Here is a 20,662-nt window from a genome sequence, read left to right as displayed (position 1 = left end):
AGCCGGGAGCCTCTGAGGGTGCTCAGCCTTGCCACGGCTGCGCCCGGGGAGCACGTGGGCTTTGCTCTCCGCTGTGGGAACCCGGGGCTGCAGTAAGCCATGGAAATGAGCATCGGGGAGATCTCTTTAAGTCAGCATTATGATCTGTGTGTGGGTGAACCCGTCTTGTCATGATCTTGGGGCAAAGACCTGCCCCATAATCACCACCTCTAACCCTTATCTACTTGGGCCAGCTTATCTCCCTCAGTCGCTGCCTCTTGAATTCTCTCCAAGCCCTCAGGCAGTGGCTCTCCAGAGGCAGTGCCCGGGGGCTGCTCGTACCAGCTGCCAGCTGGCAGAGGCGAGTCCAGAGGGGTTTCTTTCCCAGAGGGACTCAGTATGTGGGGTCTGACAGTCTGCTCTTGCTGAGGGCTTTCTCAGCTCAGTCAATCCATGCATGGACCTTCTAGGACCAGAAGTGTTAATAATGGTTAAGGGCTGAAAAGAATTTGTGGACTGAGTCCATCTGCGCAGGAATGTGGCAAGATGTTCCCTCCATGTGACTTTCTGCGAGTCTGGTTTTAAATACCTTGACTGACTGGGTACTTGTCACTTCCTTTGGGACACTGTTCCCCAGCCTAGTTATCCTAGTTATGAGATTACAGGAACTGACCTCAGAACGAGGACCAAAACACCTATGGTAAATGGGCGGAGGAGTAGCCAATTTCCCACTCAAAGGGTCATTTGGTGTCTTTGTCAAATCACTGCTGTTGTTTGAAACACCCCGTGGATACAAACACCTTCTTTGGGCTGGTGGCAACTTGTTTGGGGTTTTCTTACCAGATTTTTTGGGAGACATTGGTTCAGTCAAGGTTGGTGTCATTCATGAGCTCATGCTCTGCAAAAGGTTCCCAGGCAGTTGGTTTGGGTGTTCATGTCCCTTTCCAGTAGTTCTATGAGATACTTGTTGGGTGGAAAGCATTCATGGGCTTAAGCCTACCAAGTGAAGATTGTTCCTTGGGAGAAGGGTTTAGCAGGGCAGGGATTAACCTTCCCAAAATGGAACAAGCAGCACCCAGCTATTTCTTGGAGAACATGCTTCAGAGCTGCTTGAAGTCCATAGGATGCTTTGGCACTATAGATAGATAACTCACAAAAAGGCCAGAAAGTTGATCTCTGAGATGAACTCCTGTTTCCTCGCCTGTACTTTGTCTGCTGTATCTCAGGAGTCCTTCTAAACCAGGTCTGCCACTGACAGAGTGGGGTCCACTCTGATGTGTGCAGCTGCTACACCATTCATGAGACACAGAGTCCCAGGAGCGAGAGGCAACCTGTACTGAAACTGGCTCGAATGGTACAGATACCTTGACTGGAGGGGATCACATATTTGATGTGTCATTTCCATATCATCAGTTTCTCTTTCTGTTTTGCTAAATTGTTTATGCTTCTACCCGGAGTCCTCTTTCCTGTGATTGGATCTCAGGGCTTTGCCTACACAGCCATTTCTGTCCCACTTTTTGCACTTGGCTGTCCTCCCAGCGAGAGCCTTTGTGGCCACTTTGACTCTCCCTCTGACATCAAATCGTACCCCTGGGCTGCTGTGCAGCCTACAGTTTAGGTGCCCTCTGAAAAGTTGGTTGAAAGTGTCTGGAAAGTAATGAAAAGTCCTGTAGTAGGTGAAGATAACTATTGCCTGTGCTGCATGTCCCACCTCCACCTGGGCTCCTTCCCTCCCTCCCTCTCAGGGTTTGAAGATGCAGCCGTTCCCAAGGTTCGGAGAGCTCAGGTGCCACCCAGGGCTCAGCTCCCAGAAGTGCTGACATTGCAGAGGCCGTGCTAGCCGATCCAGCTGAGGTTTGGGAGAACCAACGTCCTCGTCCTCAGCTGCACTTTGCAAAGCAAAGAGGGGGCAGAGGAGGCTTGGCTGGGAGCAGGGGAGGGGCAGAAGCTCCAGCCAAAAGTCCCACGCGGCACCGTCTCCTCCCCTCCGGTTCAGTGCGGACTGGATCAATTTGGACGTCTTCAGCAATAAAAAATGCCGATGTCGTCCTAATTCACTAGGCCCCGAGATGACAGCAAATTTACATTTTTTAATTAAACTAGCAGCCAGTTTTTATGAGAGGGGGCTGGGTTATGCAAATCAAATGGTTGTGTACGAAAGATTAGGAGAGTTTGGGAATAAATTCCACAAATGCTAATAAAAAAAAGAGAGAAAATGAGAGGGGGGAGAGAGAGGGACATTGTTCCATTAGCCCCTTTTAGGCTGATTTCCCTGGGGAGAAAGCTATGGGGGGTGAGAGATGGAGGCAGCTTTCAGAGACAGGTAAAATCCATTTCGAGGATGGAGAGCCCCTTGGACCAGGACCTTGTTGCTCCCTGTTTTGTCTCCAAGGGCTCACAGGGGAGAAGGAGGAAGAAATTGGTATGACCAGTGATCCACAGGCTGGAACAGCAGCTGGGACTGGCTTGAGGATGTAGAAGGTGCACAGTGCTCAGGTGCTGGAGGGGCACAGGTGGGTGAAGGGCTGGGCCAGGTCACCGTGGTGCTGCTGGAGGGTGGATGTGGCAGGGCAACAGGGCAGTCCCTGGATGGGCAAAGCCCAGGGGCTACGCGTGCAAAGCTTCTCCGGACAGGGCCCATCTTTGGGCTGACAGATGGCCACAGGGCAGGGCTACAGCTGGGATTGGTACCCTGGGGCTTCATCTCCTTTGTGCAGCTCTTGTGGGTGGGCTTCTGCTCCCTGGCAGGAGCTGCTGGTTGGAACAGGCAGGAGTGCTGATCCCAGGTGAGGGTCTAGACTGCTGTTCCATGTAAGCACAGGCTTTATCTGCAGAGCAGAGTGTGTTTTGGAGTGGGACGGTGATGCTTTTCCCTCACCCACGCTGTGGAGCCCCTTGTTGCCCATCCATAGAGATCTCAGAGGCTGACTCCAGCTGTCAACACCTCTTTCCAGTGTGTTAACCTGGCACCAGTCTTCATCTCTTCCTCAAGGGACTTTCCATCTTTCTTCACGTGGTGATTCCAGAAAATAAAAGTTTGTCAAGTCCCTTCAGGAAGAAATAGTTACAGCGAACAAAAAACATGCGTTTCACTCACGTAAAATATGTTCCTGTAGAAGTTTCCCAAAGAATTCCAAGTTCTGATTGCATTCAGGAGTTAGGTGTGGTGGCTAGGTACCAAAGCAATTGTTTGCTCTGCTGTGGAGAAACAAAACCAGAAAATTTCTGGAGGCTGGGAAACTGCTTAAAGCTTCCAGTCCTAAGGCAGTTTCATGCTTGGAATAAAAGCTGAACAACCCATGCAGGTTGGCAAGAGAAAGCAGAGGGTGGAGAACAGGAGATACAAGGGAAAAGGATGGGAAGACTAAGGTCACTGGGTGCATTTTATGACAATCCCCTGAGGATTTGGTGCCTCACTAGAGAGCTTTGCCACCCATTCCTGGTTTTGGGGTGTGAAGAGATGATTCACCAACATGCTCATGTTTTGCTTCGGAGAGGTGACATTTTAGCAGAGCCTCTCTTGTGAAATCAGTAAAAACACCAAGCTCTGGTGGAGCATTTCTGGAGGTGTTCCCCACACCCAACACCTACATCCCTGTCACTCTGTCCTGAACGTGCAGGTCTGCCCCAGACACTCACCCACCTCCACGCTCCCGGACACTCACGTGTTGGTGCTGCGCTGAACTTCGTGTTCCCCGGGCTGCTCTCTCAAGGCACTGCCGTGATGAACACTCTGGTTCTGTGCACTTACATCATCATCGTGGCCATGAATGAATCCTTCTTGGCAGCGAGAGAAGACGAGGGCGGTGTCTGCCCTGTGTGTTGGGTGTCTCTGTGCTCCCCCCAGTCTGCAGTGGAGCCCCCCTGTCCTGCTGCTGGGGAGAATGGTGGCCTTGGTGTCAGCTTGGTCCACAGCCTCAGACAGACAGCCGTACAGGGGCTTTTTGTAACACGAGTTTCTGAGCTGAACTAGGGCCGAGTTCAGCCTAAAACAAACAAAGAGCTCCAGAACGGGTCTGTGAGACATGGCAGAGTCTGAGGATTTGGTGTAGGATGAATAACTCCTAATCTATAAAGTGGGCATAATCATGGTGCCTTGTGCAGCCCAGAGCCAGGGCTGGGCGCTCAGGGATGGAGATAAGTGCTGAGGGCTGGCTGCAGTCCATGGAGGGTGTGGGGTCGGGCAGGAGTGCTCCTCCCTGCAGCTGGGGTGGGGTGCCTGGGCTGGGGGAGAGCTGAGCCCGCTCCTGGAGCTGCCTGGGAGCTCCTGCACCCCCTGCCCCTTGTCATGGGCACCTCCCCAGGACCTGGGCTGGGAGGTGAAGAGCTCCAGCTGGGCTGCTCTCTTGGAATGGTGCAGTGGTGTCAGCCCTGCTCCCAAAACTGGATGGGCCAGGGCAGAGCAGAGGAAGAATTAGGAGCTTTCAGCTTCCATACATGGGAAACTGTCAAAAGCCAGGTAGCAACACCAGCTTTTGTCTGGTATTTCCAGAAAAACCCGGCAGGACCTGGCATCCCAGGGCATAATTTATTATGGAAAAATAAAATAATAAAGTACCAATCCCTTTGAGGCCTGAGTCATAGAAGCATCTTCTCATTAAAGCAGCTCCACCTCTCTGCCTGGTGTTTGCCAGCTCCATGCCTGTATGAATCCACTCCCTGAGCTGCCTCGCCCAGGGCAGCCTTCCTCCTACTCCTCCTCCTCTTCCTGCTGCCTGTGCTTCCCCAGCACACCTCTCCTCCAGCACCCCTTCCCCTGTGTGGAGGAGCACGAGCAGTTCCACATCTCAAGCCAGCTTCTCCCCAGGCTCTCCATCTTTGGACCAGGTGGATGTTTTATTGGTGTGTGCCGTAGACAAATATCTTCATCTTTTCACCCACCCACCACCCGCCCCTGTGCTATCAAGCTCTCTGGGCGTGCCCTGGCTCCCACATGCCCTTCTCCTGGCCATGTGTTGAGAAGGTGTGTGTGGTATCTTTCCATGGCTCCAAGCTCTCTTCCAAGTGGCCCTCTGCAAGCAGGGGAAGGAGAGGAAGCTGCTCCTGGAGTAATTACCATCTGCATGTCCCGAAGGCAGGCAGCAGATGTTAGCAGAGGAGGACTGCATTGGAAGAGGGTGAGGGAGCAGAGGCTGGGGAAAGGGGGTCTGATTTTTCTTCTTGATTGCATATGAATATTTTTAACTGAAACTCAGTAGGACAAGAATCCCAGTTCTGCAAAGTTGATCCATGCACTTGGAAACTTTAGGGGAAAGCTCCTTTGCTCGCTCTTGCTGCGTTTTCTGTCACTCACTCTGTTTTTCTCAGCCTTTTTTATGCTGCACTATTTAACTTTTCTTACTAAATAGCTTTCCTTTATGTCCTCCTTCCTTTCCATATTCCCACAGACCTGTCACTCTTTGTCACTCTCCTGGACTTCCATTCTGTCTTTGATTCTGTCTTGCTTTCCTTTTCCTCCCCCCCTCTTCCATTGTCTTACTCTATTTTTCATTTTCCCATTTTTCTGTGGGCTGATATTCAGATGAGCAAACTTCTTCCAGTTAAAGGAGGTCATGAATATTAGGATTTTTCTATCAAACAATGAAATATGGCTCAAATTACTCTAAAGAATAGGGCCCTTTTCATAAACCACCTGCTGGTTTTTTTTGAAAGAAAGCACAACCACTCGCCTGTTTGCTCCAAGCAGTTGTCTCACATCTCTACCTCGCCAAGCTTTGCCGTTCCAATTTCTTCTGCTGAATTTGTTGCTCTTGGTGGAGTAAGTCTGCTCTTCCCAGACTGCCAGCACCCAGTGAGTCTGGGTTTGGACAGGTTGGGACAGGATGGGGATTCTGGCAGGATCCTCACTACTTTAAATGTTGGTTTGTGATTGTGCTTTTTTGATTGCAGCGTGTATATTTTGGGGTTTTTTTTTGTTTTCGACAAATAACATTCTGGTCTGAAACTCATGTGGTCTGAACCTCTCAGCTTGACTGAGAGGTCTCCTTCAGATGTTAGTGGGGCATGGAGACACGTGGACCCCCTCCCGTCGTCCCTGTGCTGCTGGTGTGGAGCAGCCATCGCTCCCTGGCATGAGGAGCTGCGGTGCAGGGACCTGCTCAGGCCTGGCCACCAACCCAGCCGTGCTCATTTCCTCCTGCCTCTCGTGGTCCTGTCCCTCTCCTCCAGCCACAGCTTCAGAAAAGGACCTGTGAGCACAGCTGGCTCTGGGACAGCCAGGTTTGTGCTGCAGGAGATCCTCCATTCCTTGTGGTCCTGGCCGTGCTTGACTGCATAGCGCCGTGCCTCTGCCAGGGCAGCACCAGAGCGGCTGGGCGGCTCCGCAGGGGCAGGAGGGTGGTGGAGCTGTGCCCCAGGGACCTGGAGAGCCTCTGTGCTCCCTTGGGAGCTGCCATGAGGCAGTCATGGGTAATGCCAGAGACAGGGACAGCAGAGGACACCAGCTTGTCTCAGACTTACGTTTTGTTTTCGGTCCAGCCTATTTATACTCTTCTTAGTTGCTATTTTTTCCCCAGTTACACGAATGTGTCTTGTCCTCGCTGTCTTCCATCTTCCCTCAGCAAACCTTTCCATTTTCCGCATGTCTTTGCTGGGAAGCTCACAGCACCATTCCTCGTGGGCAGAGACCACACTTCTCTGAGGAGGCGCCTCTCACTGGTGTGCTCATTACAGGAGCCTGCTCCGGCCCTTCCACCCTCTCCCACCTGCATTTCCCTGGACAGAAACTGCACACGCAGCCTGGGCTGTGTGAACACAGAGTTTGTTTTGCCAGGGTGACCTGTTTAATCATCTCATTTTCTGGTGGCCGTTTATTCCTCGTTTCCACGGTTACAGCCCCATTAAGAGGAGAAGCAATAAGGCAGCGAGTCAAACAGGTAATAAAAACATTAAAGCCATGTGCGCGCTGGGAGGGAGGAGGGCGAGCAGCACTCAGTGAGACGAGACGGGCCGTGCCAGGGAGACAGAAGGGTCACAGGAGCCCGTGCACGGCGTGGTGACACCAGCTCAGTGCCCAGCCTCTCCTGCAGCATCCCACAGCATCCTGCCCTGCTCTGCTGGAGTGTGCTGACTCTCAGGACAATGTCACTGCCACCAATGTGCTGCTCTGCCCGTTGCTGTGCCGTAAGGCAGAGCTGCAAATTTACAAAACCACTCGAAACAAGAGTGTACTTTTTCTGTTTTTTCTTTCAGGGCTCTGACTGTCTGAAAAGTTGTAACTTTCTGTTTCTGTTTAGTTTTGGTGATGCTGGTGGACCCAAATACTTGTTCCTGTAACAGGAACGTGGCCCTTGCTGAGGTACCTGCTCTTGCTGGCGTGGGCTGTGGTGCAGTTCCTAAAGTAGGACTGACAGTCCCACAGGCCACACCGAGGTATTCACAGCCAGCTACCTGAGCCAGCACAACCTAGAGTACTGTGACTCTGGTTTGAGGCTTCCTAGGTGGAAATACCTGTTTATGGAAGGCCATATTTCTGCAGCCTGCAGGAGAAGGTCAGATGCCATGGAAACAGGAGAGCCAGGTCCCCAGCAGGCACTGCCAGCAGTGACTGTGGGCTGGGGAGTGGGGGGGAGCTCTCACCTGGGACAGTGGGGGATGCCTTTTAGGCCATGGGCAGAAGTCAGGGGAGAGCTGTGGGCAGCACCGCTGGGAATTGGGTCTCTCCTGCTAGGAGGAATCCCCAGATTTCTGGCTTTTAGTTGTGGGCTCCTAAAAAGAAAGTGGCAAAATAAAGAAACCTAAAGCAGCAACTCTGGAGTGAGGAGAAGGCAGAGCCTTCAAGAGAAGGAAGAGAACTGTTTTCAGGTCACTTCCCACCAGGCAGTGGTCCTCAGGGAGCCCCTCAGGGCTCTTGGAAGGTGGGAGCCTTTTGTTACCATGTGCTTGTTGTCCCAAAACTGATTTGGCCAGCAACGAGATCGTGGCCTCTCTTCCTTTGGGAAATTTTGGGCCAGATGAACTCTTGGGTGTAAAACCATGACCTGACTGGCAAAAACCAGCAAAGTTACTTTTCCCTATAATTTCTCAGTGGCCATGGAGGCCAAACAGCACTGGAGCTTACGTGATGAGATGTTGGGTTTGAGGTGGTAGGTCGCTGCCATGAAGGAGCAGGTGCCCATGGGCTGAGAGGATTCTGACCTGTGGATAAGGGTGAGTTTTGCTGTGGATGAAAAGAGGTTAAAAATAACAGTCCCACTCATATAGGTGGCACAGCACTGACAGCAAAAGAGAAATATTCAGAAAAGCAAAGTATAAAGGAGAGCAAGAAAACAGTCACAGAACTGCAGTACCACTGCTTTACCTGCTAGCTCTCTCTGTTGAAAGAGTCTGCCCTGTCACAGCCCCGTTTTGCCCTGGTGGGATTTTTTTTTTATTTATTTCTGACATTGTTTTGGGTTTTACAGTTTCTTTTCTGCAGACTTTATCAGAAAGCATATTTGTGGTGAGAGCCTGTGAAAGGACCTGGCTTGCTGAGTAAATGTTCAACGTGGAAATGAGCTGCGTGACCTTGAGGAGGGGAGAGGGAGGAAAGCTGACAGAAATTCATAAAAAGCTGAAAAAGAAAAGAACAAGGAGAAGGGAGGGGAGAGGAAAAAAAGATAAAAGGCCTGGCCAGACTGGAAGAAGTCACACAAGAGAGGAATAATGGCCTTTCTTGTTACAGCAGTGACTGGACCTGTCGCATTAGGCATCTTAAAGAGCCAGATTCTAAGTTGTGCTCAGCACTGACACTTTGAAAATAGGCCCATTTAAGGTGACTCAAGTTGGGCAACAAAAGTCAGTAGTCACTTTAGATCATCTTGGCCTGTGTTCAGAAGGGTGAATTTTATCCTTGGCGAAAGGCCAGTGGGAGGCCCTTGTGTGTTCTGTTCCCGTTCCCAGAATAGGACTTGGGGTGGCTCCTGGAGCTTGTGCCAGCCCTTTGGGGCAGGGGCAGAACCCACTCTGCTCTGTTTTGGGCTGAGCCCTCCCTGTGCAGAAGGCAGCGGTTGCTGGCTGGGCTCATGTGTCAGTCCAGTTGTCTGTGGGCACAGAAACTGGGCTTGAATTTATTTGTGGAATTTCTGGGGAGCTGTGGGTGTCTGGAGAAGGATCTGGATGGAGCAACCTCTCTGTCCTCAGTGCAGGACCTGACAGTAGCAGCGGTGCAAGAGGCTCCCCAGCCATCCTTGGAGCTCCTCGAGAATGTGAGATTGAGATGGAGACACTTGCTTTAGACAACTAATGAGGATGTCAATCAGAAAAGACCAACAAAACACTGTTGCAAGGAAGAAACTTTGAGTGGAAACACCCTGCTGTCACTACCAGAGACCAAGGTGTGGGGTCCAAGCATGCTCTGGAGCTTGGCTTTCCAGAGCTGCCTGGTTTGGACTCGATGGTTTTATTTCAGTCCCACATCTAGTCCTGACGGATCTAAAGTGGATTTTAAAATTGTGTTGTAGGGATTGGAGAGAGATTGAGCTCCAAGTTTCTGCAGTCTAGCATGTCGTTTTACCTGGATGACAGCAGCTCCAGGAAGCCCCTGGGTGCTGCAGTCCTTGGCTCTGGTGCCATTTGCATGGAGGGGTCTGGGCACACAAGGACCTGGCACCCAGCAGTCAGGGGGGCTGCAGCAGAAAGCCTTGTGCTCTTCAGGGAGCCAATGGCTTCTCTTACCTTTTTTGTTGTCTGAATGCATGAAAAAGGTGTAAATGCACTTAGGCTCCCCTTACCGCTCTTTCTGCTGTCATTTCTTTGACTCCCCAAATTCTCTTCATTTTCAAGGAGGGAAGTCTGACTTCAGTGGCATCAGCACTTCCAAACCACTGCACACTGCCATTAGCAGTTCAGAGTGTGGGGCAAGGACTGTGCTGAAGCAGAGCCCTCATTTGTGTTGAAACAGGGCTGATCACCATTCTTTGGTTATGCCTGAATATCTGCACCAATGGTCCTCAGATACACATCTTTAAATTTTGGTTCATTTAGGTGGGAGGGTCGATTTCTTTCCATAAGCCTGAAAATTATAGAGTAAAATTTTCGTCTTCACTGCTGGTATGGGAGAGCTCTGCTGTATGGAGGGGAGCATTTTTTGATTTTTTTTCCAGTTGGAAAGGAAAGAAATCAAACTTTTTTCCAGTAGGGAAAAGTCTTGTCGAGTGATGACCTCAAAATATTTTCTGTAGCAGTGCAGTGTGATGTCAGACAGACAATGTGTGGCTGGGTGGGAAGCGCAGACAGCATGGGCACGAGTGCCTGACACAGGGGAAAACCATCAGTCCACAGCTTTGGGAGGAACTGGAGCAAAGTCACCAGCGCAGAGCAAGGAACTCTAACTGTACGTTTAATAGCTTTGGATGTTTGCTTTTATGTGACAGTTGCTGCTCAAGCAATCAGATTGGAGAATTCTAGACTTGCATGGATTTCAGGGATTTTATTTGTATGTGTGTGGGATGGGAGCATAGGGGTTTTTCCAACAGGAGAAGGGCCCTGTACCCTGCTGCCCTGTGCCCCTGTGCACCTTGGTTTTATGAGCTGAGCCTTTCCCTCTCACTCCTGTCTCTTACTCTTCCCTGAAGTCACTTTACCTCCAAACCCACCTCACTCACCTGCTCCCTCTGGTCCCAGCATCCTCCCACACTCCCCAGAGCATCCTCTGTCCTATTCTGCTCCCTGATGTGTTAACCTGCCCCTGCAGAAGCCCTGCCCTGTGCCAAAAGCCCCATCTGGAAGTCAACCAACCATGCCCCGAGTGCTGGCCCTGCCTGGCCTGGGCTGCAGCTGAAAGTGTCCTGTGAGAACTGCAAGGCAGAGGCACGTTTTCACAGTTTATTCTCCAAAAGGAGAGCCTGCAAGGGGTGAGGGGCAGACTCCTTGCAGTGAAGGTGTTAACAAATAGCAGGTGATTAAACATGACAAGCAGTGACATTTCTGTGTGGGGTTCTCAGTACCAGCAATGCCAAGAATGAAGCTATAAACCCTGACATTTTGTGTTATGCACTGAGGTTTTTAATAGACATCTTTCTCTCCCTCACCCCTGTTTGTTTCTTTTATTCCTCTATTCTCTTCTGTCCTCTTCTCCCTTTCCTCTCTCTTCCTGATCCTCACCCTGGCTCTGTCCCATCCCAAGTGCCCCCATCTCCATTTCCCATCCCTCCCTCCCTGCTCTTATCTTTGCTCTCTTGCTTCACCAGACTCATTTGTTCAATGTCCTTCACTTTAGCTTTTGTTTCTCTCTTCCTCCCTATTTTCTTGTTACACTTTTCCAAGATCTTTTGCTTTTCATGGCATCACTCACCCTTCCTTACTCTTGTCTTCCTCCTGCTAGCTGCGGTCTGTGCCATCTGCACACGCTCGCAGTCTCTCACACAGATGCACTCCCACACTTTATTGCACACACACTGCCACTTCCCGCACACTTCCCTGCTCCCCCCACGCTCCCGCTCTCTCCTGCTCTGTCTCTCACATACGCTCGCACTTGCTCTTTTCTTTCTGTGCTTCCCCTCTCCTGCTCTTCTTTGTCTTTGTTACTCCCTTCTGCTGTCATCCCCCCTCTGTCTGTTCTTTTCCACTCTCTCCCCTTCTCCCTCCCTTTCCTTTCTCTTTTTGGGGTCTGATGTAATACTCTAACCATGGGCAGCCAGGCCAGTTGCTTGTCAGGGAGCAGGTGGCCCACCCCTGAGTGATGTTTTTGTTAATAACATTTTTGCCCTGACTCAGAAGCCGTCATTTTGGAGATTGGTTGGTGGGGTTTTTTTAAGGACAGGAGCTGAGGAGGCTGAGCTTTTGGGAACAGTTGCTGGGTTTGTACTAAAAGGACTGCAACAGTTGCCAAAGGGCATTTGGAGGTGACACCCAATGCACAGTCCCCCCAGCAGCCAGCTCTAATTGGAGCTGACGAGCTGCCACTTGTTCTTGGCTTTGGAAATGGGGCACTTCTGCCACTGGAGGTGGCCCTGCCCAGCCCTCTCTATTACAAAAAACATTTCCTCCTCTTCTGCCTTCTCCTGGTGGTGCTATGGGCGCAAAACCAGCAGAATGCCAGAGTGACCAGAGCAGTCAAGCACAGGGCTGTCCTCCAGCAGGTCACCTGGTCTCCAGAGCTCAGCAGATATGGCCCAGCTACGTGACCTGGACATAAGAAAGGGGTCCCGAGGCACAGAAGGATAAAAGGGCCAGCGGCTCCCTGGTCCATGACCTGCCTGGCTCACTGTGTCTTACCAGGCTGTGACCCCTTTGATGCAGAGGCTGAGGCAGGGCATGATGCTTCCCAGCAGGCAGGGTGGAAATGGTGTGGGCAGGCCCGTCGGAGCCCGGGCACTCGAGGCACCTCCAGAGGCTCTTTGAGCAGCACAGCTCTTCCTTCTCACGCGGCTGCAGAATCTCAGCCTCTCCCCAGGTCCCTGGGGAAGATCTGTAGGGAGCTCCTGGAGAATTACCAGGCACAGGGTGTGAGCTGTGCATTAGGAATGTGCTGGCCCATCTCTACAGCTGGCACCTCTGCACTGAGAGCACCAGGGTGGGCGAGAGGCTCCCCTGGGTGGACAGAGAGGACAGAGGCTGGGGCAGCTCCTATGGCAGGAGGTTCCCAGGTCCCCAGTGTAAGTGGCTTAGCAGGTATTTGAAATGAGTTCAAACTAAACTGCAGTTTCAGTCCCAGTATTTCCTCTTCCTTGACTCTGCACTCATTCTAAAAATCAAAATACTTCCCCATAAAGAACCGCCTTCCCATAAAAGGGCCTCACCCTCCTTGTCTGCCCATGTCTTATTGATCAAGCACCACAGACGGTGGCTGCAGCTTCAGTTGCCAAGTAGGGCAGATCGATAGAGACTCGATAGGATGGGATTTTTGGCAGCTGGAGCATATATTTGTTCCTCCTTCCATCCCACCATCCCTCTGGGAAATGGCCAGTGTCACGGTGGAAGCAGGTGGAGCAAAGCTCCCTCCTCCCGCTTGCCACTCACCTTGTCCTCTGTCCTCTGTGCTGCTGCTCTGGGTCCAGAGGCCTCTGCGGGAGCATCTCTGGGGCTGCAGAGAATGGGGGGCACGTGAGGAGACACGTGTCCCACCCTGTGCTGGCTCCCCCGGCCCCTCTCTGCTGCTTACCTTTGACAATGGCCAAGTTCACTCTTTTGTATACTGGGGCAATCCTGTGGATCAGTCCTGGCTCCCCAAAAGCAGTATTTGGCCTTTACTGTTTTCCCAGTCTCTATTCAACTAGTGTTTCTTCCTGCCTGGATCTGAAGTAATTTCCCTGTGCCTGTCCCTGCTGTTGTCAGTGCTGTTGTCATCTTCAGTGCTGTTGTCATCTTCCCAGAGATGGGGAGAGCAAGGCACGGTGATGGGAAGTGGCTTCCTGAAGGCCAGAGGGACTTGGTGCTGGAGCTGGGGTTCGGGGCCCTGTTTCTGGCTGTCCTTTAGCAGCACTCAGCCCCATGGCCATGGGCTTTCCCCGCCCAGATCCCTCCCAGGCTGCCCTGGCCGTGTGGGACCAAGAGCTGTGGGCTGGTCTCCAGCATCAACTGGGGAATGACACACAGAGGGGAGCACTGGGCAGGACAGGGACGCTGTGCAGATTTGTCTTTCTCCATCCTCTCTGAAGAGCAGTTAGCTCTGCCATAAGATGTCCTTAACCCTTGCTAGCCCTCCTGGCTGCCCAGCCTCTGGCAGGTGCTGAGCGCCGCGCACAGAGAAGTTAATGAAATGAGTATTTTGGGGAGGGGGGAGGGAGGCTCTCTACTGCACCCTGGAGCCCTGGGTTTATTAATGGTGACCTGCCATTAAAGACTAAAGTGCTAACCTGGTCATATTTAGCAGCTTTCAGTGGTATCCCAGTGGTCTCTGCCTGCAATATCAACTCCTGCTTTCCCCCGCAGCCCCAGCTCAGCAGGAGCTGACTCCAGAGTTTCTCTGCTACAATGAGTCTGGTGGGCAGCACTAAGAAGTCTCTGTGCTGCTGCTGCCAGACAGATTTCCACCTCCTCCTGCTGCTTCACGCAGCTTCCCCCTCTTACTGCCAGGTCTTGCCAGGCAGCGCTTGGAAAAGAGGACCAAGTCCTGACATCTTCATGATTTCCTTTATACAGACAGAGCCTGGGGGTCACTAGGAGAGGGAGGTGTGCCAGCATGAAGCTCAGAGGGTTTGGCCACGAAGAAGAGGCACACTCCGGCTCTGCAAAGCGTTTCCACAGAGCTCTCTGAGAAGGCACTGGCAAATTATCCCTCCCTGGGAAGCGAGGCAGCAGCTCTGCCAGACCTGATTAAAACAGGACTCGAGGCTAACAGCTTCAGGTCAGAGCAGGAGGGCTGCTCCCACTGCTGCTGTCCCTCTTGCTCCAATCTAAGAGGGACGTGGAAAACCCAAGCTTGGGGGCATGTCCCCTGGGGGATATCAGCAGTTGGATATTGCAGTGACAGGCACTTTAGAAAGATGCTGGGAGCTGCTGCTGCTGCTGCTGGTCCAGGCAGGGATCAGTGTTAGCAGAAGAAAAAAAAAGCCCCAGAGTTTCCTTGAAGCTAATTCTGCTCTTGATGCTTCCCGAGAAGCAAGATCCTGCTGTGCTCTGTGTGCCAACTGAGATTATTGCTTTCCCTGATCACTTCTTCCTGGATTAAAACCTCAGCACAGAGTATTTTGCAGTGTGTTATTCCAGGATACCCCCTAGAAGCTCAACATGGTGCAAACTCTGGCAGAGATGCCAGGGAATCATGAGGCATCTCCAGCTCTGGCCGCTCGGATCAGGAGGTGGGGTGTCCCGGCCCTTGGCGCTGCTGCTTGGCCTGAGGTGAGGGCACAAGGAGCAAGGCTGTGGGGATTTTCCTCTCTGCAGAGAGCCCTGCAGGCCGCAGATCCCGTGTCCTCGCAGGCCGGCCCTTCCTGTGGGCACGTTTGTCAGTGTGGGCTGCAGAGCCAGCGAGGGCAGGGGCCCTGTTCCAGCAGAGCCTCCTAGCAGGACGAGTGCCGCTTTGGCAGCCAGGCTGGGGGCAACCCTCGCTCTCTGCTCTGGCTCCGTGCCCCAGCTGATCTGCAGCCAGGTTTTGCTGTAATCCCTACATCCTGTTGCAGGTCCTTAATCAGCTGGAGGCAGCCCGGAAAAAAAACCCCAAAACCCAAACCCCAAACTGTTGTGGTTAAAGCTCCCCACGGCCAGGTGGTGGGGAGGGGTGGGCAGCAGCCTTCCCAGGCACCAGGTAGGGGATGGGAAGGGTTGGGAGAGATTACAGTTTCCTTGGTAGGGATGGAAGCCGAGAAAAGGGTGTTTGTTCCTGCTGGGGGTCTCTGCAGGACCCACTCATGCTGTTCCCCTGCAGAGTGGATGGGTCTGGGTTTGAGGTATTGGCTGCTCCTGTTCTCCCACTGCCAGCTCAGCTCTGGACACTGCCCCTTCAGCCCTCATTGGGCAGGCTTGGAAACTCTCCGGGTTGTTGTTGAGTTGGTTTTTTTCCCATTTAATGCATAGAATAACACTGATGGGTCTGAACAGCTCCAGCCAGGCGACGAGGGGAAAGAATAACAAGCTCCTGAATGTCAGGCAAAATTATGGGCCATTGCTATTTAGGGTGAGTCTGGTGGATTTAGGGCCTCTCTGTTCTATTGTCCTGGCTGCTCTGAGCATTGGAGCAGGCGAGACACAAGTCGGGAATTTTATTGCAGAGCATGTTCAGGGGAAGGCTGGTTCTGAGCGCTTCCGGAGTGAAACAGCAGCAGTGGGGGAGAGGGGACCGTGTCTGTTGGAAAGTTGGTGAGATGTGATACCAGAGGCTGGAAGTCCTGGAGAGGTGGTTATCCAGCAGAGAATAGAGCCCCTTTGCATCCTGGTTTCTGTCAGGATTCAGCTCCAGATGTTCATCACACTCCCCAAGTCTGTGTAGGGTTGGTCTCCATCCATCAGACCTGGGCTGGATGTCCAGCTGCTGTGTCCCGTGGCAGACCCTGCTGGTCCCCACTGCATCTCAGGGGCACATGGCTCCTTGTCTTCTCTTGTGAAGCATTCAGGAATGTAGTTCATATGACAAACAGTGCCTATATGTGTGTGTTCAGTGGGGATTAGGGGTTTTGGTGTCATCTCTTGGATTGCTTATTGCTGGCACTGATGATGTAACCAGGGCTGGCACTGCACTCGCGTTGCCAGGTGTTGGGGGAAGGCCCCAGCTGAACAGCATAAGCATAGAATGACACAGAAAGGCTGAAGAAAGGTGTTACACAGTGTGATAGAAATGGATTGTCCATGGGAAAGTGATGTCTTTACAAGTGCTGAACAGGGTGTACCCTAAGCTTCCAGATTTTGGCAAATACATTCTGTCCCATGCCAGGATGGGGAGGAGTGGCAGAGAGCAAGAAAGCCATTCAAGCCTGGCTGTCTGCATAGGTGTGAGGCTCAGCAGGGTGAATTCTTTGCTTCTTTGGGGCTCTTTTTATTTGACCGGATTAAAAAGCCTATTTGAGTTTCTTAAACCATTTAATCTAAAATCCCCAGGTAGATGCGCCATTGGATTCAGTTTTAAGCTTATAAACAAAATAGGTCTGTGTTTGTCTCTTCTTCATTTTGTTTTAAAGAGGAAGGGTTTGACCTGTCCTCCCTGGAGCTGGGAGGGAGTTGAGCTTCTGGTGCCTGTGAATCCCCGTGAGCTTCCTGAAGGGTGGGAGAGTGCAGAGACTGGGGTGCTGGTGTGACCTCCCTGCAGCTCCAGGGCACAGGTACATGTGGCCAGGGCAGGTGCCAGGAGGAGGGAGCAGGTTGGGCTCCACTGGCTGCTCCCCAGGACTCAGTACCTGCACAGACGAACCGAGTGTAGGTAAAATTCCAGTAGAACCATTGCTCTGCAGGTAGTTTGGGTATGTGGAAAAGGAGAGAACCATAGGAGATGGGAGAAAGCGTGAGGAAAGCATGGAATGGTCTGGATAATTCCAGTTCCTTTTGAGAGGAAGCTGGTTCTCCTCTGCTCCCTCCAGGGTTTCCTCCTGCATCCATCCTCTCCACACAGTCTCCTCTTGTCTCCTCTACAGCGCCATGTGGCTTATTGCTGCCACTCCCTGTGCTTCAGAGGAGGTTCCATTGTCCCCAGAATGGGACAGTTCAGGATTTGTTCTCAGGAGAGAGGTGCTACTGATGGCTGTGGCAGCTGCAGGAATGTCACAGGTCTGTGGCCCACGGTGCCAGATACTCAGAAGGAAGGTACCAAACCCACAGCAGCTGGGTGTAAGATGATCTGCCCCTGTGTCCCCTCAAAGTGCTTTCCATGTGTCCACAGAGTCACTGATGCCTGCACATATGTGGGGTGACAGTGGCAGTGCTCAAACCAGCTGTAGGATCCCTTCCAGACCCTGTCCCCAGTGCTGGGAGCACAGCAGAAGCGCTGGGCCATCCAGCTCCCTCGTGCAGCCGTGGAAAAGCTCGTTCCAGCACGGCCACACAAGGGCCAGGAGGGCAGGCTGTCCTCACCTCTTGTGGTCTTTGCTGTGAGAGAGAGGCCTCCTGTGAGCAGGGCTCTCAAGGAGGTGCTCTGTGTAAGGGGAAGGTGGGAGCAAGACTGCATCCTTCCCGCCTTCCTTCTCCCAAGGAGCTGAAGACAGACAGAGGGACAGGCATCTGTCCGATGGCAGCCAGAATAGGAGGGAGCCCTGTTGGCTTTGCCCAGGGAGCCTCTTTCTATATGGAAATGAAGAATTTAGACTAATGGAGCTCAACCATCTCTAATTTTGCGATGGCAGGAGGATTTTGATTGAAAGTAATTAAGCAAGCTAGCTGTAAAATTAATTAAAGCAAAAGGGGGGGATTTTTTTATTGGATTGGATAGCGATATAGCGGCTGTCAAATGGGGGACGGATGGGGGTGACCTGAATTCTCTGCCCTCCCTCCTCCCACTCGGGACGTTTATGTCACTTTAATCTCCTTACAGCGGCTGGTGTGCATTTGTTTGAAATAATCAAGGAAATATGGTCAGAAATTGTCAGCTTTCAGATCTAATTTACCTGACAGCCCTGCGCAGACCAGTAAGCCTCTGTGTGCGTGTGTGTGTGTGTGGTGCATGCGACTGTGTGGTCATGGAGGACTCCTTGTCTCCCCTCTCCCCTGTTTTTGTTCATTCTATCTTCTCTTGATTCTTAGCAAAAATACTTCTGACATATCTGGGGCCACCCAGCACCTTGCAGGAAAAAGAAATAAGTTTGACAATTTTCCTGCAGCCCCTTCTCCACCCCCACCTCCCCGTCACTATCTCCTCCCAACCTGCTGCCTCATCCTTGCACCATAACCAGCTTTAGGGTTTAGGCAATATAGGATTAGGGGAGGTGGCTGTAATTCTTTATTCCAGATGGCTGGCAACTGCTAAACCCACTGTCACAAGCACAGAGTTATAAAAATACTTAAATTAGGCCCTTTGTTTCAGCCCCTGTCCCTGCCAAGCAGCTATCCTGGTGTCCTGCCGGGAGCTCAGCTTGCACAGAACAGGTGGGGGACTCTTGAGTCCAGACTGTAATGATGATGCTGGGGAGAGGCTTCTCCGGACTCACACCTACCTGGATTCCCTTGCTCAGCTCCATCTGCTTCTTTTTTGCCTTTAGCTCTTAAAGAGAGATCTGCAGCAAGGAGGCGCTGGGCTTGGGTTGGTGTGTGCTCACTTAGGAGGTGAACATCCCAGTCCAGGGACGTACAAAGGCTGCAGTTCCTGCCCGTCTGCCTGGGTGGGCGGGGGTGTGCACATTCCTGACAGAAATCCAGGCTTCCCCCCGGACCTAACCCTGCAAGAACCTGGTGACCTGAGCTCACTGTACTGAACCTGAGGAAGGAGGTGACTACTACAGGACTGGTGTTTCCTCAGAGCTGCCCTGGTGCCTCACATCTGTCTTGCTAGGTTGGCTCTTGGGGTTATTATTTACTATTTATTATTATTCATCAAGCACCAAGAGAGTTTGGGCTTTTGTCTGTTTTGTTTGGGTCTCCATATAGAGGCCTCTGCTGAGGCAGACTCCAGTGCCAAGACCTCTGGCACTTTTACAATTACCGCCCGTGATCCTGCTGTATTGTTTATGTAATGACTCTCAGTCCCGAGGGATTCTGCAGCCTTTCTTAGGCCAGAGCACCCAGCACCTGGCAGGGAGAGTGCAGGGCAAGTGCTGGACCCTGGTGCCAAGGAAAATCTCTGGGCTTTATGTCCCAGGGAATCATTAATATGTAGAGGGCTCAGGCTGGACCTGCTGTGAGGATCCACCTGCAGGGGAGTTGATTAAGCTGCTTCAGAAGGAACAGATGATTCATCCCTGCCTGGTGTCTGTGGTCACAGGGTCTCTTAGTAGCTCAGACCTGATGTTCTGGCTGTTGGGTGTCTGCAGCCCACCAGTCTGTCTCTCATACAGCGAGCTGAGTTGACTGGTCCTTGTGGGCCAGCTGATGTGACCAGTCTCTGAGTGTCCCAGAGCACCCCAAACCACGTCAGCATGGGAATTGAAACTTGTAGTTGTTAAGCAGGTGTGTGGAGGGCTCCACAGCAGCTCTGTAACCTGCAGGACGTGGGTAGGACTGGTGATGACCAGCTGCATGGGGCTGTGCTGAGGTGGGTGATGAGCTCATCACCATGATTCTTGGGTTTAATTCCAGCTTTGCCACTGATTTGCTTTGTGTCTGTAGCCATGTGAATGCATAGCTTTGTGCCAGTGCTTCCTCATCAGTATAATGGGTATAATTAGGCTTCCCTGATTGACGATGGCGCTGAACACTGAGTGTGCTGGCAGACTGTTTGCTTTTGTTTAGAAGTCCCTTCCGAAAAAAAGAGGTAAGACCAGATTTTAGGGTGCTGGTTCATATATTGCAGATATATGTGGGTAAATGTCTCTGACAATACCCAACCCTTTCCTTGTGGGACAGGTCTGCTCGGAAGAGTTGGCTTCCCCTAAACCTAACGGGACAGAGTTAGGTTAAGACTAAGTGCTTCTAAGTACTGTCTCCTCTGTATTCAGCAAAATACAGAATGTGGCACTGCTGATCTTCTGTGTTAATTACAAATATAACAGAATGTAACATGAAGAATAGTCTAAATAATTTCATGGCCTGTTAGCCAAAAGAGAGCTTAAGTTCTGGGACATGGACCAAGCTACCACTGATAATGGTATCTGAATTCAGTGGTGTCTGGAGGAAGGGTCATACCATGCTGGCTGCTCTGATTTCCCACTGTAGATTGCAAGACCAGATGATTAAGAGTGCATTAGATAATCTTCTAACATAACATTCCCTACAGGCAGTTACTGGCATTGCTGTAGAGACATCCTGAACGCCGTGTTGGAAAAGGAAGTGCACAGGACAGTCTTTCTGCATTGTGAACATGTTTGAGACCCCCATGCAAAGCTGTGCTCTGTTCTGACTCCAAGTCTCCTCAGACATGGCCGAGGAAAATGCACGTGAGTGCTGACTTGGGGGCACCTTCTGTTGTTCTATTTGCACCTGCTTGTACTTGTTCAACACCTCTCCCCTCTCAAGCACTGCCACTCTCACTGCAAATGAGTCTGGAGACGCTGACTCCAGCACAGCCAGGAGCTGAGGAACATCCCATAGTTGGGTGAATGGGATGAAAAGTTCAGATTTGGGTGGCATTTCTTTTTCTCTCAGTTTAATGTAAGTGGCAGTGGAAAGGCATAAGTTCCCTTCTGTCACTGCTGTGGTGTCAGCTGGGAAATGATTCTCCTGAGCCAAGCAGAGTGACATGAGCATAAGA

General features: G+C 51.7%; 1 protein-coding gene across 2 annotated transcripts in view; it reads left to right on the top strand.

The window, feature by feature from the left end:
• CASZ1 (castor zinc finger 1) overlaps positions 1–20,662 on the top strand; it is a 102,616-nt gene that overhangs the window by 17,211 nt on the left and 64,743 nt on the right. The window contains exon 1 of one of the 2 annotated variants that reach the window (XM_031062553.1): positions 20,189–20,348. The exons of the other annotated variant lie outside the window; for it this stretch is intronic. Within the exon in view, the coding sequence (XP_030918413.1) occupies positions 20,330–20,348 (19 nt within the window). The 5' untranslated portion in view covers positions 20,189–20,329. Of the gene's footprint in view, positions 1–20,188; positions 20,349–20,662 lie in introns of those variants that run through there. 2 annotated transcript variants of the gene reach the window in all.

This window comes from Geospiza fortis, unplaced genomic scaffold (genome assembly GCF_000277835.1).
Source record: "Geospiza fortis unplaced genomic scaffold, GeoFor_1.0 scaffold662, whole genome shotgun sequence".
In the NCBI taxonomy this organism is placed as follows: domain Eukaryota; kingdom Metazoa; phylum Chordata; class Aves; order Passeriformes; family Thraupidae; genus Geospiza; species Geospiza fortis.
Note: the sequence above shows the minus strand (reverse complement) of the source record. Positions and strands in the feature narration are given on the sequence as shown.